Source organism: Elephas maximus, chromosome 3, assembly GCF_024166365.1.
Source record: "Elephas maximus indicus isolate mEleMax1 chromosome 3, mEleMax1 primary haplotype, whole genome shotgun sequence".
Lineage (NCBI taxonomy): Eukaryota > Metazoa > Chordata > Mammalia > Proboscidea > Elephantidae > Elephas > Elephas maximus.
In genome coordinates this window covers 166,093,372-166,112,847 of record NC_064821.1, presented here as the reverse complement: position 1 = coordinate 166,112,847, position 19,476 = coordinate 166,093,372, and the positions used below count along the sequence as shown (strand labels likewise).

The 19,476-nt window shown below is 44.3% G+C and overlaps 1 protein-coding gene across 2 annotated transcripts in view; it reads right to left on the bottom strand.

Annotated features, from left to right (window-relative positions):
• TRIM33 (tripartite motif containing 33) overlaps nucleotides 1–12,450 on the bottom strand; it is a 135,491-nt gene extending 123,041 nt beyond the window's left edge. Inside the window, exon 1 of one of the 2 annotated variants that reach the window (XM_049880019.1) lies at nucleotides 11,873–12,450. In XM_049880019.1, coding sequence (XP_049735976.1) covers nucleotides 11,873–12,398 — 526 coding nt within the window. In that variant the 5' untranslated portion in view covers nucleotides 12,399–12,450. The remainder of the gene's footprint in view (nucleotides 1–11,872) is intronic. The other variant, XM_049880018.1, reaches the window with a different exon arrangement.
• Between the last annotated feature and the right edge of the window lie 7,026 nt (nucleotides 12,451–19,476).

Genomic DNA, 19,476 nt, shown 5'->3' with positions numbered 1-19,476 from the left:
ATGAAGGCTGGATGAATCTCCGAAACTACTGCCCTAAGATAATCCTTAAACTTTACCCCAAAAATACCCCCTGAAATCTTAAAATCAAACAATAGGTTGACTAGTAATGAATGTCTGTTTTGAGCATTATGTTCCTTAAAAATCTATACAGAATGAAATTGACAACAACAACAGGAACCTTAGGGGACAACGAGTTTATGTTAACAGGGGAGGAACAACTCAGGAAAGCAGGTAAGAATGGTTGTACAACTCAGAGAATGTAATCAACACCCCTGAATTGTACTTGTAGAAACTGCTGGTGTATGTTTTCCTTGCATATTCTCAACTACAATAAGTAAATTATTTAAAAAATTAACTTCCCAAATTTCATCACACATAATATTAAGAATCAAGATTTAATTATTTTCTACTGTTTCATCAGGGACAGTAAGTAAAACTTGTTGTGTGCCACTGAGTCGGTTCTGACTCATAGCAACTCTATAGCTCAAAGTAGAACTGCCCCGTACGGTTTCCCAAGCTGTAATCTTTACAGAAACAGATTGTCATATCTTTATCCCACAGAGCAGGTGGGCTCAAATTGCCGGCCTTTAGGTTAGCAGCCAAGCACTTAACCATTGCACCACTAGGGCCCCTTGGCAAATGAAACTAGCATGGGATTTTGTTTGTTTTTAACTGTGTGTGACAGTGAAGAATACGATTAGTTTTTAGTACAGTCTGGACCCACTATCCTGATTCCTAAGGAGCTCTGGTGGTGCAATGGTTAAGCTCTACCTAGTGGGTAGGTTCAAACTTACCCAGCGGCTCCGCGGGAGAAAAGACCTGGTCATCTGCTCCCATAAAGATTACAGCCTAGGAAACCCTACGAGGCAGTTCTATTCTGCCACACTGGTTAGCTATGAGTCGGAATTGACTCAATGACACCTAACAACAACAACATCTTTATTCCTCCTAAGGTATCAGAAGCTTTACTCATTATTGTGCCATTAATATAAATGTCAGCATGGTAAATAAGGCAAATAATAAATTAGTGTTATTATGAAAACAGTTTTCACCTTGTGAACCCCTGAAAGTCTCAAGGACAACACTCCCCAGGGTTCCACGGAGCAAATTTTGAGAATTAATTACATTAAATTCTGTCATGGATTGTGTCAGTCTTTTTGAGATATAAAAGGGATTAAACAAGCAAGCAAACAAGCAAAGATGGGGTAAGATAAATACCGAGACACAGGGAGATCTCCAAGGAACGCCAAGCCCACAGACTTTAAAAGGAAACAAGGAATTTCCCCCAGAGCTGACAGAGAGAGCAAGTCTTCCCCTTAGAGCTGGCACCCTGAATTCCAAAACTGTGAAAGAATAAATTTCAATTTGTTAAAACCATTCACTTGTAGTATTTCTGTTATAACAGCACTGGAAAACTAAGAAAGAATTTGGTACCGAGAGTGGGGGGCTGCTCTAACAGATACCTAAAACGTGGAAGTGGTTTTGGAATTGGGTAATGGGAAGAGGCTGGAAGAATTTTAAGGTACCTTTTTTTTTTTTAATAGTAATAGTAAAAGCCTACATTGCCATGAAGAGACTGTTGGTGGAATAGGCAGTTCTGGAGATGGCTCAGAAGAAGCGACGAGAGCTACAAAGAAAGTCTCTATCGTCTCAGAGAATACATACGGCACCAGCAACAGAATGTTGCTAGAAACGTGGATGTTACATGTGCTTCTGGTGAGGCTTTAAAAGAAAATTATGAACACGTGATTGGACAATGGAAGAAGGGTGATGTTTTTATTCAGTGAAAAGAACTTGTCTGAATTACGTTCAAATGTCTGGTGGGAGGCAGAACTTGAAAGTGATGAACTTGGATATCTGGCTGAGGAAATTTCTAAGCAAGATCTTAAAGGGACCATGTGGTTTCTCCTTGCTGCTTACAGTAAAATGCAAAAGGAAAGAGATGGACTTAAAAAACGAACTGCGTAAAATGAAACAGAACTTAAAGATCTGGAAAATTCTGTTGTACAAACTAAGGACATGTGTCCTAGAATGTTCACCAAGGACGTGGCTACACAATCTTTCGTTAAAGAGATTAACCCTGTGACTGATGGATCTAACCAAATACCACAGCAGAAAATTCATCAGCTTAGACTGAAGGGGACAGAGAAAGAACATTAAAAAAAGAACGTTGTCTGTCTCTTAGAATTCCACAGGCAGGAAACAGACCAAAGGAGCTACATCTGTTGTCCTCCAAGAAAAGACCATCCCTGGAGCAGCACGGAAATCAGCAAGACTAGTGGAAGGAGCATGGGAAGCAGGGCCTTCTCAGTTTCAAAGGGTGGGGCCGCAGTCTCCTGGATCTCAAAGGGTGGGGCCAGTCTCCCAGGTTTCAAAGAGTTACATCTTTGCCATCTCGGTTCCAGAGTGTGGGGATGCCATTAAGGTGTGCCAGGGTGGGGCCACTGCCCAAAGCTGAGGTGGGGGTGCCACATCCAAAGGGCAGAAAAACAGGACCTGCTGTGGCTGAGGGAGTGGGGTCACCACTCAGATGAACCAGGAGAATGGGGCCACACAAAGCCAAGGGGGCAGAGTTGCCATCCCAGTGGGGCTGGAAGGCGGAGCTGGAGCATAGAGCTGAAGGGCTTCCAGCCAGAATCCAGAGTGTGGCCAACATCTAGAGTCTGGAGGGCAGGGCCATTGCCTAGATGGTCTCAGAGAACAGAGGATTATTTTCAAGCCTGGAGAGTTAATATAAATTTTCTGCTAGATGTTGGACTCCGTTAGTACTTGTTATCCCTTCTTTCTCTCCAATTTCTCTCATTTATAATGGAAATATCCACCTTGTGCCTGTTCCACCGCTGTACTTTGGAAACAGATAACTTGTAGTCTAGATTTCACAGGTTCACAGATGAAGAGGAATTTTGCCCCAGGAAGGAATACGCCTAAAGTTTCACCCATATCTGATTTAGATGATTCAGAAGATGAGATTTTGAACTTGGAGCCAATTTAAGACTTTTGGGATGATATGATGGAGTGAATTTGCTTTACATGTATGTAGCAAAGACATGAATTTGGGGGGGCCAAAGAGTGGAATGCCATGGACTAAATTGGGTCCCCAAAAAAATATATGTCAACTTGCCTAAGCCATGATTCCCAGTATTGTGCTATTGTCCTACATGTTTGTGAACTGATGTAATTACCCTCCATTTTGTAATGTGTTGTAAATCTTAACCTCTATATGTTAATGAGATAGAATCAGTGTGGGGTGTACCGTGAGTCACAGCCTTACAAGAGGATATGACTCAAGGCACACCCTTACTCAAGTAACACCTTTTATCTTACAAAAGATAAAAGAAGACAGAAGTGAGCAGAGAATACAGTGACCTCACCACCACCAAGAAAGAAGAGCTGGGAGTGGAGCATATTCTTTGGACCCGAGGTCCCTGTGCTGAGAACCTATTAGATCCAGGGCAGGGGTGGATCAACCAACAAGCAAGGTACATGATGTGAAAATTGTTCACCACAGATTAGTAAGTATGCACAAATCTGCCCGTACGAACCTTGCTTACCGGTTAATCTGTCCCTGACCCAGGGGAAGACTGAGCCAAGACACATGTATATCTCCAAGGAATGCCAGGCCAACAGTTGCTGGAAGGAGATAAGGGCCTTCCCCCAGAGCCAACAGAGAGAGAAAGCCTTTCCCTAGTGCTGGTGCCTTGAATTCGGACTTCTAGTCTCCTTAACTGTGAGAGAATAAATCTGTTTGTTAAAGCCAGCCAACTGTATTTCTGTCATAGCAGCACTTGTTGTTGTTGTTAGGTGCCATCGAGTAGGTTCTGGCTCATAACAACCCTATGCACTACAGAATGAAACACTGCCTGACCTGTGTCATACTCACAATTGTTGTTTTGCTTGAGCCCATTGTTGCAGCCACTATGGCAATCCACCACATTGAAGGTCTTCCTCTTTTCCGCTGACCCCCTACTTTACCAAGTATGATGTCTTTCTCCAAGGACTGATCCCTCCTATAGCAGCACTAGATAACTGAAATAGGTATTCTCACACAGGCTCCCCTGAGAGGTGTACAGATAGGGAAATAAGCAATTAGATTCCCTCACCTAGAATTTTCTCATTGCCGTCGAGTTGATTCCAACTCACAGAGACCCTATGGGACAGAATAGAACTGCCCCATCGAGTCTCCAAGAAGCACCTGGTGGATTCGAACTGCCGACCTTTTGTTTAGCAGCCACAGCACTGAACCACTAAGCCACCCCTGGAATCGACTCGAAGGCAATGGGTTTTTTAGCTAGAATTTTTGGTGTACAGATACCGAACAGTATAAAAGATAGGATTTAGAATATTATGTTGGTGCCAAAAAGTTTTAGGTATCTGGGGAGATTTGCAGGAGCCCTGGTGGCACAGTGGTTAAGTTATATGGCTGCTAACCAAAAAATCAGCAGTTCAAATCCACTAGTCACTCCTTGGAAACCCTATAGGGCAGTTCTGCTCTGTCCTCTAGGGTCACTATGGGTCGGACTCCACTCAAAGGCAACGGCTTTGGTTTGTTTGGTTGGGGAGATTTGCAACTCATATGACTGATCAGGAGTGCTGTACATTATAAGATGTCAGAGAAGGTAAGTCCAGATAAACAATTTACCCTCCTACCTCTTCTTTATTCTTACTATGAGACAGAGGTAGTACAAAGACAATGAAAGACAGCTGGAAGATGACTGAAGTAATAATATTAAAATTTAATGACGGCTTACTGTGTGCCATGTAATGTATGAAGCATTTCATAATGCTTTAAATCATTTAATTCTCACAATATGAGGTAGATATCATTATCAACCACAATTTACAGTTGCTAGAGATGTTAAGGAAACCCTGGTGGTGTAGTGGTTAAGTGCTACGGCTGCTAACCAAAGGGTCGGCAGTTCAAATCCGCCAGATGCTTCTTGGAAACTCGATGGGGCAGTTCTACTTTGTCCTATAGGGTTGCTATGAGTCGGAATCGACTCGACAGCACTAGGTTTGGCTTTTTTTGGTTTAGAGATGTTAAGTAACTTATCCATGGTCATTAGAGTAGTAAATGATAGACCCCAAAAACGAACTCAGGTAGTTTGACTCTTGAACTCTGTGTGCTTAACCAACCACAATGCTGAAACCAAAACCTGTTGCCGTCAATTCCAACTCATAGCAACCCTACAGGATAGAGAAGAACTGTCCCATAGGGTTTCGAAGGAGCGGCTGGTGGATTCAAACTGCCAACCTTCTGGTTAACAGCCACAGCACTTAACCACTGTGGCACCAGGGCTCCTACCACGATACTAGAGTTGTTAAAAAGTATTTCAACTTTCTCTGACACATCTTTACTATTCTGGTTGCTGGTGTGATACCTTATTATCATTCAAAAACTCAAGTCTGTTTCTGTCAAATTGGACATTAGAGACAGTAAGGTATATAAAATCCCCAAAGAGATAGGCCACACAAGAGGCTAAAACTGCTGCACAGTCTATGTACCCCAGGGGAAAGAACTTCCAAGCGCTCAAACAGAAGGCTCCCTAGAGTGGCTCACCATGCTTTGCGACTAACAGCACTTCTGTGAGGAGGTGCTCTTCACACTACACCCAGAGGTCTCCTTACCACATGTCTGTTGCCACCGAGACTTTTCACAACATACTGAAGAAATCAGAAATAAAATCAACCTACTTTGTTGATGCTTCCATCACACACAACCCCACAAACTATGAAATTAAACTTGTGTTGATGTAACTTACTGGCATGTAAGATCAGAGAATAAATAGAATCTTCCAAGAAATGAACTCAGCCTCCTCATAACTGCAGAACACCTGGAAAAGCTGCTTAGGTGTTCTGCCCAAGGTTACATAGTTAATTAACGCTATACAAATAACTTCATGAATGAGAATCTGCACAATGCTGCTTCCTAGAAGGTAGGGGTTTAGTATATCCCCGCTTTACCACGTTTCCATTATCTCTGACACCAGCAGTTCCCCCCACTCTTTCCCTGCTAGGTTCAAAAATTCACTGCAATATCTCACAGAGCGTACAGACAATACTTACTGTTATGCAGTTTAATAGGGTGAAGGATACAACTTCAGAAGTAACAGAACACAATTCAGGCATAGCAAAATGCAGCTCAGAACTGAGGAATAACAGGATTTAATTCAGGATAAAGTCAGGAAGAGGCATGTGGGCAAAGTCTGAAAGGTTCCTTGAAGCACAGAGCATGTCCCCCTCCCTTTAACAACCAGGACAGCTCTAGACAAACTCCAAACTGGAACAGCTCTCTCTCGAGACAGCTCTCCTCTGGATCAGGGCAGCTCTGCTCTGGGGTTCCAGCACTTTTATAAGACAGCCCATGTGCTACATGGTGAGGTCTCCTGTCAGTTACAAGGGGGCCTTGCTAATTACAAGGGGGACCCCTTGTTATTAAAGGTGGGGGACCGCTGTTAATTAAAAGAGGAGCTTATTAATTACCAAGGGGGGCTCCTTGTCAACTACCAGGATAAAGTAATCAATCCTTAGGGGTCATCAATTACTTAGGGAAAACCACCTAAGTTGTCTTTTCCAAAAACCAAGGGCAAAAGGCCTCATAAACGAACTCACTGCCCCACAATAGCAGAACCTAATGAAACTTACTCCCAATCCAGGTCTTCACCCACATGGCCATGCTGTCTCAGGTATGCTAGACTACAAAGTATCTTCTCCTCCTAGAGTTCATTTGGAATTTGCTCAGATGCATCAATACAAATTTGCATCTTTACTGATACATTACACATTTATACATATCTACTACTGATAGCTATTCTGACTCAAGCTGCAGTAATACCCCCACCCAAAAAAAAAAAATTACAGAAGTACTTTAAAAACTCACTATTTAGATTCAACAATATAAATTATCTGTTTTGGTTTTCCAAATATTTCAATAGTAAACGAGTCTTTCTCTTCAAAGTACTCAAATCCATGTTTCTCAAACTGTGGTAGGCGCCACCTGCATCAGCATTACCTAAGGTACTTGTCAAAAATGCAGATTCTTGGAGTCAAACCCAAACCAACAGAATCTGTCTCTGAAGAAGCTCCCAAGTTAGTAATTTAAAAAGCTCTCCAGGTGATTCGTATTCATTCAAAAGCTATTTATTGAGCATTCACGCTACATAGTCCAGTGGGAAACAGGAGACAAACGAGTAAACATTTTGGATTTTAGATGCCCTATGGAAAAAAATGTATGTCAGAAAATGACCCTGAGAGCTACTTTAATACAATTAGTCAGAGAAGGCCTTTCCGAGGTGAAGACATTTGAACTGTGAGGCCCTTTACTCAAGAAACAGTGACTCTCAAAGTTATGTGTGCATAAGAATCAATCGGACTTGTTAAAACAGACTGCAGGTCAGAGGTCTGAAGTTAAACCAAAAAAAACCAGACCCGTTGCCATAGAGTCGATTCCCACTCATTAGCGACCCCACAGGACCCAGAACTATCCCACAGAGTTTCCAAGGGGTCCAAGTGAGGGCCCAATAATTTGCATTCCTAACAAGGTCCCAGGTGATGCATTGCTAATGCTGCTAATCCAGGAACCACACTTTGAGAACCAATGGTCTAGAGAGAACAGCTAGAATATGCAAATTTTATGTGTTAGAGGAACAGGAAAAAAAGCCAGCTGGGAAGGTAACGTACTCCCTACTGTTGCAGAACAAGGTACCTGAGTGGCACAAACAGTTTGCAGCTGAATAGTAACCTAATGGTTGGCAGTTCAAACCCATCCAGCAGCACCAGGAAAGAAACGCCTGGTGATGTGCTTCCACAACGATTAATCCAAAAAAAAAACCAAAGCCAGTGCCATCGAGTCGATTCCTACTCATAGCGACCCTACAGGACAGGGTAGAACTGCCCCACAGAGTTTCCAAGGAGCACCTGGCGGATTCGAACTGCCGACTCTTTGGTTAGCAGCCGTAGCACTTAACCACTACGCCACCAGGGTTTCCCCATAATGATTACAACCAAGAAAAACCCCATGGAGCAGTTCTATTCTGTAACACATGGAGTCACTGTGGGTCGGAATCAACTCCTTAGCAATGGGTTAGGTTTTATTCTTACAGAACTACTTGGGAAAGATGGTGAATTAAACTACCAGCTATGGCTCTCCAAACCAGAGATGAAATCACAGGTTGATCAGTAATACCTAGCACTAGTAAAGCATTTTCACACTCATTATTTAATGTGACTTAGTGAGGTTCAAGAGAAGAACTATTAGCTACATTTTAGAGATAAATAAACTAATGGACACATATTACGAACTTCTAAAGTAAGATTAAGTAGCAGAACTGTGAACTCTAACCATAAATCCAGCGTTCTTTCCAACACAGTATGCTCACTTTTTGAAGTGCAAAGTAAATGGTATATAACGGTATATAGAGGTGTTGATATTGACAAATTATTTCCTAGACTCCCTGCCTAAAAACACAGCTTCCAAACTCAATCTGTTCTAGTTATTGGTTAGACCGATGGTACTGTATTTAGTCATGTCTACTTATCTCTCTGACAGGGGCAGTGATGGTTCAGGGTAGCATTCCAGTCTTCCACATCCCAGCCGATGCACCTCACTTGCAGCCACCACTAGTCTGTCAGTGGAGGATTGCATGTTGCTGTGTTACACATTTGAGCAGAGCTTCCAGACTAAGATGGACCAGGAAGAACAGCCTGGCAATCTACTTCCAAAAATCGGCCAAACCCCATCAAACACCTATGGATCACAACGGTCCAATCCACAACCCATGAAAGAGATGCCACAGGACCAGGCATTTCCTACAGCTGTGCATGGGGTCACCATGAGTTGGGACAGACTCAATGGCAGCTAATAATAATTTATTCTCCTACTTCAAAAATAAAGGATAAAGAAATGAAGAAGGAATTTATAGGCTATTATTCCCTCTCCTGCATAAATTTCAGTGGGCCAATTTCATAACTTTAGTCCCTCAACCATATCAATCAAACCCAATTTTCATCTTGTGTTCCATTAAATTTCTCACCTAACCCAGGTTCCCAAAAGAACTTTGAATCCCATGTGTCTTACTATACTCCTGAGCCTTGAGCAGTCATCCTCTGTACAACTATTATCACTTAGTATCTTCTCCATCAACCAAATCCTACTCTTAATCTAACATCCTTAACCTGCATGTCCCAAAAATATTTAAAAACCAAAACATCCAAAATTAAAATCATTATGTCCTCCCCCTCACTACACACACACACACCCACACCCACACGCACCCCGCTTCTAGGCCAGAATTCCTCATCTGCCTTAACAGCACGGCCGCTCACCAAATGAAAAACCTGAACTTGGCCTAGTAAGTTTATCTCCCTCATAGCAACCTCAATGGTGCTCTATCTCCATTCCTATGGCCACTTACAGACAGTAATAATAATAGTAATAATAAACTAGCCGCCATTTCATTAACACCTACCGTATACTAGTCACTTAAAGGAGCCCTGGTGGCACAGTGGTTAAGCACACAACTGCTAATTGAAAGGTCGGTAGTTCGAACCCACCAGCTGATCTGAGGGAGAAAGGGTACAGCCTTGGAAACCCTGTGGGGCAGTTCTACTCTGTCCTATAGGGTCGCTATGACTCAGAGGCAAGGAGCACTAGTCACTTTATACATTTCATCTTATTTCATTCTCTCAATCATCCTGAGGTAGGTATTTTTGTTCCTGTTTTACAAATGAGAATACTGAGGCTAAGAAAAAGTAATCTGTCCAAATCATAAATAGAAGCGGCAAAGTAGACCTATAAATCAAAGCGTGTCTCACAAAGTCCATACTCTCCCCCGTACTAAAATGCTTCCTTCTTTGACACCTGATATGAGTTGAAATTGACTTGACAGCAATGAATCTGGGTTTTTTTAAATCAGCCCTTTACTATCCATTCCAAGGGCTAACTTCTCACCTAGATTACTGCCAAGATTCTCCTAACTTGTCTCCAGGCCTCCAGCCTTGCCTTCTCTCACCCTCAAAATTGTCCCAAATGATCTTTCTGAAACATAAATCTGATCCTTATAGTCTCCTGATATAAAAGCCCTAGAGAACTTCCTTTAGTCTATCCTGTACAGGATACACTCTTCAGAATAAATCCCAAACCCTTTATTTTAGTATAGGTCCACAATCCCTTGCCTGCATTTCTGAAATCCAAAAACCTTTGAAATTTTCAAGTTTTTCCATAAATTTTCAACAAAAACCACACTGAACTGGGGGGAGTCTACTGTCTACAGGTCCCTGGGTGGCATAAGTGGTTTGCACTCGGCTACTACTAATTGAAAGATGGGCAGCTGGAACCCACACAGTGGCACCACAGAAGAAATGCCTGGCAATCTGCTTGCATAAAAATTACAGCCAAGTAAACCCTATGGAGCAGTTCTTCTCTGTAACACATGGGGTTGCCATGAGTAGGAATCGACTCAACAGCAACGGGTTTGTTTTTGTTTGTTGTTGTCGTTAGGTGCAGTCCAGTCGTTTCCCACTTAAAGCGACCCCATGCACAACAGAACAAAACACCGTCCCGTCCTGCACCATCCTCACAATTGTTGCTATGTTTATGTATTGTCTATTTATCCCATTAGTATGTTATTCATATTTTTCACTACAGGAACATAAATGTGTTTGATTATGATGTGTTACTACAGACCCCGACGGGGAATTTAAGAGACCTTACCAGAAAAAAAAGAAAAATCAAAAAAATTCTGAAGTTCACAACACATCTAGCGACGCATCAATCCAATCTAATTTCCATCAGTCACCTTACTTATCCTTAGCTCCAGGGATATGGATACATATCCTGAACACACCCTCCTACCCTGTGAGCTACCCACCCTTCAAGAAACCTACCTACTCAAGAGTTTCCTCCTGGTGAATTTCCCCTGACCTTCCCTCCACTGTACCTCAACTACTGTCCCAACCCACACGTTGTCTCCCGATTTCACTATGAGCGAGCCCCTCACTGAATATTTTATTCAATCCTAGCACAGCGCCTGAAACACTAGGGGCTCATTAAATGTACAATGAATCGAAGCAAACTCACCTTCACCTCCCCCTAATTCCCAGTTCCCTTCAAAATTCATCTCTCCCTCACCCCGAAACCCTAGGATTTTTTTTCCCTCTGAAACTTTCAGGCCCCTCACAGCTCCATTCCTATGCCCACTTACAATTAGTTACTACTAATAACTAGCTGCTATTTCCTCAGTATCTACTAGTCGTTTCACACATTTTATTTCATTTCATTCTCTCAATAAGCCCATTAGGTAGATATTCCTCCTTGTCAATGTCATCTCAAAATTGCTTTCTACCAGAATGCCTCCTCTTGGCCTCAAACTCTCCAATGCCCTTCCTTCTGCTCTTCTATTTAATCCTAGTCCTTCTCTCCCATACCCTAACAAGCCAAACGCCCTCCCTCCAGGCAAGCTATCCCCACAGTCGGTATCTCTCACTCCCTCCCCTCGCGGGACCATCCTACCCAAAACGCTTTGCACAACCGGTTTGCCGAGACCTCTTCTCTCACAGTCCGGGTCCACTCGCTCCCGAACCAGCGTTCGGTCTGAGTCCCCGCCTTCCCGGCCCGTGTCGGCATATCACAAACCTCCCTCGCAGTCCGTGTCCCCTCCCCCCGTCTCTCGCAGCCGGCACCCCTCCCTGCACTCTCCCGCATCTCTGAGCTCCAGCTTCTCTGGAAGCCTTCCCGGGGCCGTGTCTTCCACCTCTCAGACCCCTCGGGGTCGCGCCGGTCCGAGCAGCCCCGGGCCGGAGCACCTCCGTCCCCAGATTCTCACGGGCTCCGTAAACCTCCTGCGGCCCAGACCTTGAGCAGGGCCTCCCCGCTCACCTTGCTGGATGTCGCCGTTGCTGCCCCCCGGGATGGGCACGCTGAGCTGGCGCTCCGGCTCGGGCAGGCAACGCAGGCAGAAGGAGTGAAGACAGGGCAGCAGCTTGGGCTCCGCCTCACGCCGGCTCTGCAGGCTCTGCTGACACACGGCGCAGGTGTCCAGGAGCGAGGCTGGCGGTCCAGGCGGCGGCCCAGCCGAGGGACCCGGAGCGGGAGCCGAGGCTGGAGCTGGGGCCGGCGTCGACACCGCCCCCCCGGGAACTCCGGGGCCCGCTGAGGCCGCAGGGGCTGAGGCAGCCGGGGCCGAGCCCGAGGAGGCCGCGGCCACCCCCCCGTCGTCGGGCCCAGCCGCGCCGCTCTCCGCCCCGGCCTTGCCGCCTTCCTCCTCCTCCTCCTCCACAAGCACCGCGGCAAGAGGCGGCTCCGCCTCCAGCGCCGCGGGCCCGGCGGCCCCGGCAGTTACCGGCGCGCTGCCACTGCCCCCGCCGCCGCTCTCAACCTCGCCGCCGCCTTTGTTTTCCGCCATGTTTTCCTCTTTGAACCCGCCGGACCGCCCCGCGCCGCCCGCCGCCCGCGCCGCCGCCGCCGCCCCCAGCCCCAGCCGCAGCCGCAGCGAGAGGGGCCGCCGAGAACGAGCAGGCGAGCGAACGAACGAGAGCGCGCGCGCACGCGGCGCCCCCGCCCTCGCGTCGCGCGGTTGAAGGAGGGCGGGCTCGGCGCGCGCACGTACGCAACCACGTCCTCCGGAGGCGGGGGGAGCGGGGCCCCCGCGTGGGCGCAGAGCAGGGCTTGCGGCCCCTCCCGACCTCCGTGGCCGGTTAGTTGGGTCCGCGTTGCCTGCGGTCAGCTTGCAGTGGGGTTTTAAAGCTAGGGGCCGTCGGTGGTGGCCGGCTTTTGGCCTAGGATGGGCCCACACCGAGCGGTAATGCGGAAAGAGGAGCGGAGAAGGGTGAAAGGAGAGGAGGCCGGGGCCGATCCCCGCAGAAGCTAGCGTCTCCCGGGCGGAGTCTTTTCCAGCGGCCGTAGCGTCTCTGCGGAAGCCTCACCTGCCGCGCGGTCGGACGTCGGGGCCTTCTGGCTCCGGGAGGCGCCGCTCTCCTGAATGGATCTCTGTGCCTTAACCGGCCGCGTTCCTTTCGTTGGCTGTAGCTCAGGGGAGCCGTGAGGCGAGTTTTTTTTTTTTTTTTTTAACTGAGGCCCCAAATCTGGGGGGCCTTCCAGAAATAGGTTGAATAGGCCTGATGCGGAAGAAAATCTCTTAACAGCTATTTTCAACTTAATACTTAAATATTGCTACATAATAAAATCAACTGAGGAGTTTTTCAAAGTAGAGATGCCAGGGCCACACCCCAGACCTGAATCAGGAAGTGTAGGAGAGGGTTGATTTTGATGTGCGTCAGTTGCAGGAGCCAGTGATCCACCAACATTATGTCCTGAGCGTCCCGTTTAGTGCAGTCGGTGTAAGTTAGATGTCACATGCCCTAACGATATCGGCAATAGATGCTTTCGGAAAGGAGTCCTTTATTTGAAAAACAAGTTCTTTGAGGATTTTATGTAAGTGCAAAGAGCCCCAAACAGGCAGGGATTGTTGGCATATTCTAGGAACAGCAAGAAGGTTGGTGTGGTTGGAGTGGAATGAGCAAGGGAGAGAGTAGCTGGACACTAGATAAAGAGAATTATGAAAGGCCAGTTCATATATGGCAGTGGTCTTTTTTTTTTTTTTTTTTAACTTGTGTGCCACTTGATAGAATTTGGAAAACTGTTTTCTCCCCGCAGACACTTTAAGTTGACATCTGAAAGTTTTCATCATAAGCTACAATAGCTGCAGAGATTGCCATTTCTGAGACATTGCAATACTGCCATTTTTAAATTGAAAAACATCACTTTTAAATCCAATGAAAAAGTAAACACTAAAGTGGATTAATACCATTACCCGTTTAAAAATACATAGTCATTTGCTTAGGGAGCATTGAGTTTTATGTTAATGGTGGTGAAATGATTTGGAAAAAAGTATTGAGAATGGTTGTACAGCTTGAATGTAATCAGTGTTACTGAATGATACATGTAGAAATTGTTGAAGTGGTTATGTTTTGTTGCGTATGTTTTCACTATAATAAAAGTTTAAGTATACAACTGAAGTCATTTTCCACGAGCTCATATTTTTATTCCAACTCTACCACGGAATTTTATTCCACTGAGTCCATATCATAATTTGTTGAGGACCCCTCGTGGTGCAATGCTTAAGCGCTCAGCTGATAACCAGAAGGTTGGCAGTTCGAACCCACCTAGCTGCTCCCTGGGAAAAAGATCTGGCAAACTACTCCCTGTTCCGGTAATGTTTACAGCCTAGAAAACATAGGGACATTCTGCTGTGGTCACATAGGGTGACTATGAATTGGAATCAACTCATGGCACCTAACAACAACATACTTCTATACAGCAAAGATACATAAAAATACATCTACAAATTATTTGTGTTAATTATTTATTCTGGATTTTATCATTACAATTAGTAGTAGTACACAACAGAGCAAAATTAATATAAATTTTGTTAAAAAGTAATTATTAAACATGAAAGGTAAATGGTTACTGGGAATGTCTTAATGAGATGGATGGGATTTTTTTTTCCTCCAATTAGTTCATACAGACATGAATACATATATATAACACTTCATCTTTAGTTATCTAGTGCTATCAATACGTAATTACATAAAACTGAGAATCATTGCCTCGCCAAGTTGACACATATATTCTGGGGTCACAATTAAATCCATAACGTTGCACCCTTTGGCCTCCAAAAATTCATGTCATTGCCACATGTAAAAGACATTCACTCCATCATATCATCCCAAAAGTCTTAAATCAACTCCGAGTTATCTGTTTCCAAAGTATCACGGTGGAACAGAGGCACAAAGTAGACATTTCCATTACAAACGGGAGAAATTGGTAAAAAGAAATGCAGGTATCAAGCAAGTCTAAAACCGAGCAGAATAATATACATTAGCTTTCAAGTCTTGAAAATAATCTTACCTTCTCTGAGACCATCTAAACAGTGGCCCTGCCCACTAGACTCTTGAGTGTTGGCCATACCTTCTGGATTCTGGGTGGACTTCAGCTCCATGTTCCAGGTCAACTGGAAAGGCAACTCTGCTCCCTTGTCTTTGGCCAGCCCCATTCTCCTAGTCCATCTGAGTGGGGATCCTACTCCCTCAGCTGTGGCAGCCCCCGTTCTGCCCCTTGGATGTGGTAGTCCTACCCCCTCAGCTTTGGACAGTGTACCTGGCCCCATTCCCCTGGCACTCATGAATGGCAGCCCCACACTCCAGAACCAAGTTGGTAAAAATCTAACTCTTTAAAACCTAGGAGGCTGTGGCCCCACCCTTTGAGGCCCCAGAGGTCACGGCCCCATCCTTTGAGACTGAGACACTGCTTCCTGTACTCTGTCTTTTCAGCCTCTGATTCCTGGTTCCTTGGCCTCTCAGCCCCTCAGGCCTCTTGGGCTAGCTCAGCCTCTGCCCTGCATGAATAACTGTTACAAAGCTCGTTAGCTCTACTGATGAGTGTCCCTAGGCACCGCACTCCATTAATAAGCCTCCTGCCTGAAGACACTCAGCTCTCTTGCTCCATGGGTTGCCTCTCAAGCCATCTTACACTGATCTTCTGGTTCTGCTGCTGCCATTTCTCTGCTGCTACTTCTCACTATCTGCGCTGTCTCCAGTGTTAGAGCTCTCCTCACTTCTTCTGAGCCCTCACCAGAATTCCTTTTCATGGCCGTAATTCCACCAACAGTGTCTTCAAGGCAATCTAGGCTTTTACTATTAGGCACCTTAAAACTCTTCCAGCCTCTACCCAATACCCAATTCCAAAACCACTTCCACATTTCAGGTATCTGTTAGAGCAGCACCCCACTCTCCTGCTACCAAATTCTGTCTTAGTTATCTAGTGCTGCTATAACAGAAATACCAAAAGTGAATGGATTTAATGAAGAAATTTATTCTCTCACAGTTTAGGAGGCTAGAAATCTGAATTCAGGGCACCAGCTCTAGCAGAAGGCTTTGTCTCTCCGTCAGCTCTGGGGGAAGGTCCTTGTCTTCTTTCAACATCTGTGGGCCCAGTGTTCCTTGGTGATATACATGTGTCTTAGCATCAATCTTCCCCTAGGTCTAGAAGGTTCTCAGCTCAGGGACCACAGATCCAAAAAATGTATTTCACTCCTGGCTCTTGTTTTGTGATGGTAGTCAGGTCCCTTGATCTTTGTTTACTCTCTTTTATATCTCAAAAGAAATTGACTCAAGACACAACCTAATCGTGTAGATTGTATCCTGCCTCGTTAACATAACTGTCTTTAATCCTGCCTCATTAATATCATAAAGATCAGGGTTTACAACACATAGGATAATTACATTAGATCACAAAATTGAAGGTAATTATATCACACAATGGAGCACAATTACACAGTACTTAGAATCATGGCCTAGCCAAGTTAACACATATTTTGGAGGGACATATTTCAATCTGTTACACACTTCTACGATAAGACAGGGTTCTCTATCAATTTCATTTTTAATTTTTATAGTTGTAAGCACTGCATCTAAAGGCCATATATTTATCTACATACATACGTATATATACATATATGTTATTGTTGTTAGGTGTCCTCAAGTCAGTTCCAACTCATAGCTCTCCTATGCACAACAGAACCAAACACTACCTCGTCCTGCGCCATCCTTACAATCATTCTTATACTTGAGCCCATTGTTACAGCCACTGTGTCAATCCATCTGGTTGAGGGTCTACCTCTTTTTCGCTGACCCTCTACCCAGCATGACGTCCCACTCCAGGAACCGATCCCTCCTGACAACATGTCAAAAGTATGTGAGATGTAGTCTCGCCATCCTTGCTTCTAAGGAGCATTCTGGTTGTATTTCTTCCCAGACAAATTTGTTCGTTCTTTTGGCAGTCATGGCACATTCAGAATTTTTCGCCAACACTGCAATTCAAAGGAGTCAATTCTTCTTCGGTCTTCCTTATTCATTCTCCAGCTTCGGCATGCATATTAGGCGATTGAAAAGACCACGGCTTGAGTCAGACACACCTTAGTCCTCAAGGTGACATCTTTGCTTTTCAACACTTTGAAGAGGTCTTTTGCAGCAGATTTCCCCAATGCAATGTGCCTTCTGACTTCTTGACTGCTGCTTCCATGAGTGTTGATTGTGGATCCAAGTAAAATGAAATCCTTGGCAATCTCCATCTTTTCTCCGTTTATCATGATGTTGCTTATTGATCCAGTTGCTAGGATTTTCGTTTTCTTTGTGTTGAGGCATAATCCATACTGAAGACTGTGGTCTTTGATCTTCATCGGTAAGTGCTTCAAGTCCTCTTCACTTTCAGTAAGCAAGCTGTGACATCTGCATAACGCAGGTTGTTAATGAGTCCTCCCATCCCATTCTTCTTCATATAGTCCAGCCTCTTGGAATATTTGCTTAGCATACAGACTGAATAGGTATGGTGAAAGAATACAACGCTGACACACACCTTTCCTGACTTTAAACCATGCAGTATCCCCTTGTTCTGTTGGAACAACAGATTCCTCATGAGCACAATTAAGTGTTTCAGAATTCCCATTCTCTGCACCATTATTCATAATTTGTTATGATCCACACAGTGGAATGCCTTAGCATAGCCCAAAAAACACTGGTAAACTTCCTTCTGGCATTCTCTGCTTTTAGCCAGGATCCATTTGACATCACCAATGATATCCCTGGTTCTACGTCCTCCTCTGAATCTGGCTTGAATTTCTGGCAATTACCTGTTGATACACTGCTGCAACCACTCTCAAATGATCTTCAGCAATATTTTACTTGCATGTGATATTAATGATATTGTTTGATAATTTTTGCATTCGGATCACTTCTCTTGGGAATAGGCATAAATATGGGTCTCTTCCAGTCAGATGGTCAGGTAGCTGTCTTCCAAATTTTTTGGCCTAGACAAGTGAGCACTTCCACCACTGCATCCATTTGTTGAAACATCTCAGTTGGTATTCTGTCAGTTCCTGGAGCCTTGTTTTTTGACAATGCCTTTAGTGCAGCTTGGACTTCTTCCATCAATACTATCGGTTCCTGATCATGTTACCTCCTGAAATGTTTGAACGTCGACCAATTCTTTGTGGTATGGTGACTTTGTGTGTTTCTTCCATCTTCTTTTGATGCTTCCTGCGTTGCTTAATATTTTCCCTGTAGAATCTTTCAGTATTGCAATTCAAGGCTTGAATTTATTCTTCAGTTCTTTCATCTTGAGAAATGCTAAGCATGTTCTTCCCTTTTGATTTTCTGTCTCCAGATCTTTGCGCATATCATGATAATAATTTATTTTGTCTTCTTGAGCCTTCCTTTGAAATCTTCTGTTCAGCTCTTTTACTTCATCACTGTTTCCTTTTGCTTTAGCTATTCGATGTTCAAGAGCAAGTTTCAGAGTCTCTTCTGCCAGCCATTTAGGTCTTTTCTGCCTTTTTAATGACCTCTTGCTTTCTTCATGTATGATGTCCTTGATGTCATCCCACAACTTGTCTGGTCTTCAGTCATTAGTGTTCAACATGTCAAATCTATTCTTGAGGTGGTCTGTAAATTCAGGTGGGATATACTCAAGGTTGTACTTTGGCTCTTGTGGACTTGTTCTAATTTTCTTCAGTTTCAAGTTGAACTTGCATATGAGTAATTGATGCTCTGATCCACAGTCAGCCCCTGGCCTTATTCTGACTGATGATATTGAGCTTTCCCATCATCTCTTTTCACAGATGTAGTTGATTTGATTCCTGTGTGTTCCATCTGGCGAGGTCCATGTGTATAGTCACAATTTATGTTGATGAAAAAAGGTATTTGCAATGAAGAAGTTGTTGGTCTTGCAAAATTCAATCATGCAATCTCCAGCATCATTTTTATCACCAAGGCCATATTTTCCAACTACAGATCTTTCTTCTTTGTTTCCAACTTTCACACTCCTATCACCAGTAATTATCAATGCATCCTGATTGCATGTTCAATCAAATTCAGACTGAAGAAGTTGGTAAAAATCTTTAATTTCTTCATGTTTGCCCTTAGTGGCTGGTGCATAAATTTGAATAATAGTCATATTAACTGGTCTTCCTTGTAGGCATACGGATATTATTCTATCTCTGACAGTGTTGTACTTCAGGATAGATCTTGAAATGTTCTCTTTGACAACGAATGCAACCCCATTCCTCTTCAAGTTGTCATTCCCAGCATAGCAGACCATATGATTGTCCAATTCAAAATGACCAATACCGTGTCTGGGGTCTTAAAAGCTAGCAAGCAGCCATCTAAGATGCATCAATTGGTCTCAACCCACCTAGAGCAAAGGAGAATGAAGAACACCAAAGACACAAGGAACATATAAGCGCAAGAGACAGAAAAGGACACATAAACCAGAGACTCCATTGGCCTGAGACCAGAGGAACTGGGTGGTGCCCAGCTACCACCAATGACTGCCCTGACAGGGAACACAACAGAGAATCCCCAATGGAGCAGGAGAAAAGTGAGATGCGGACTTCAAATTCTAGTAAAAAGACCAGACTTAACGGTCTG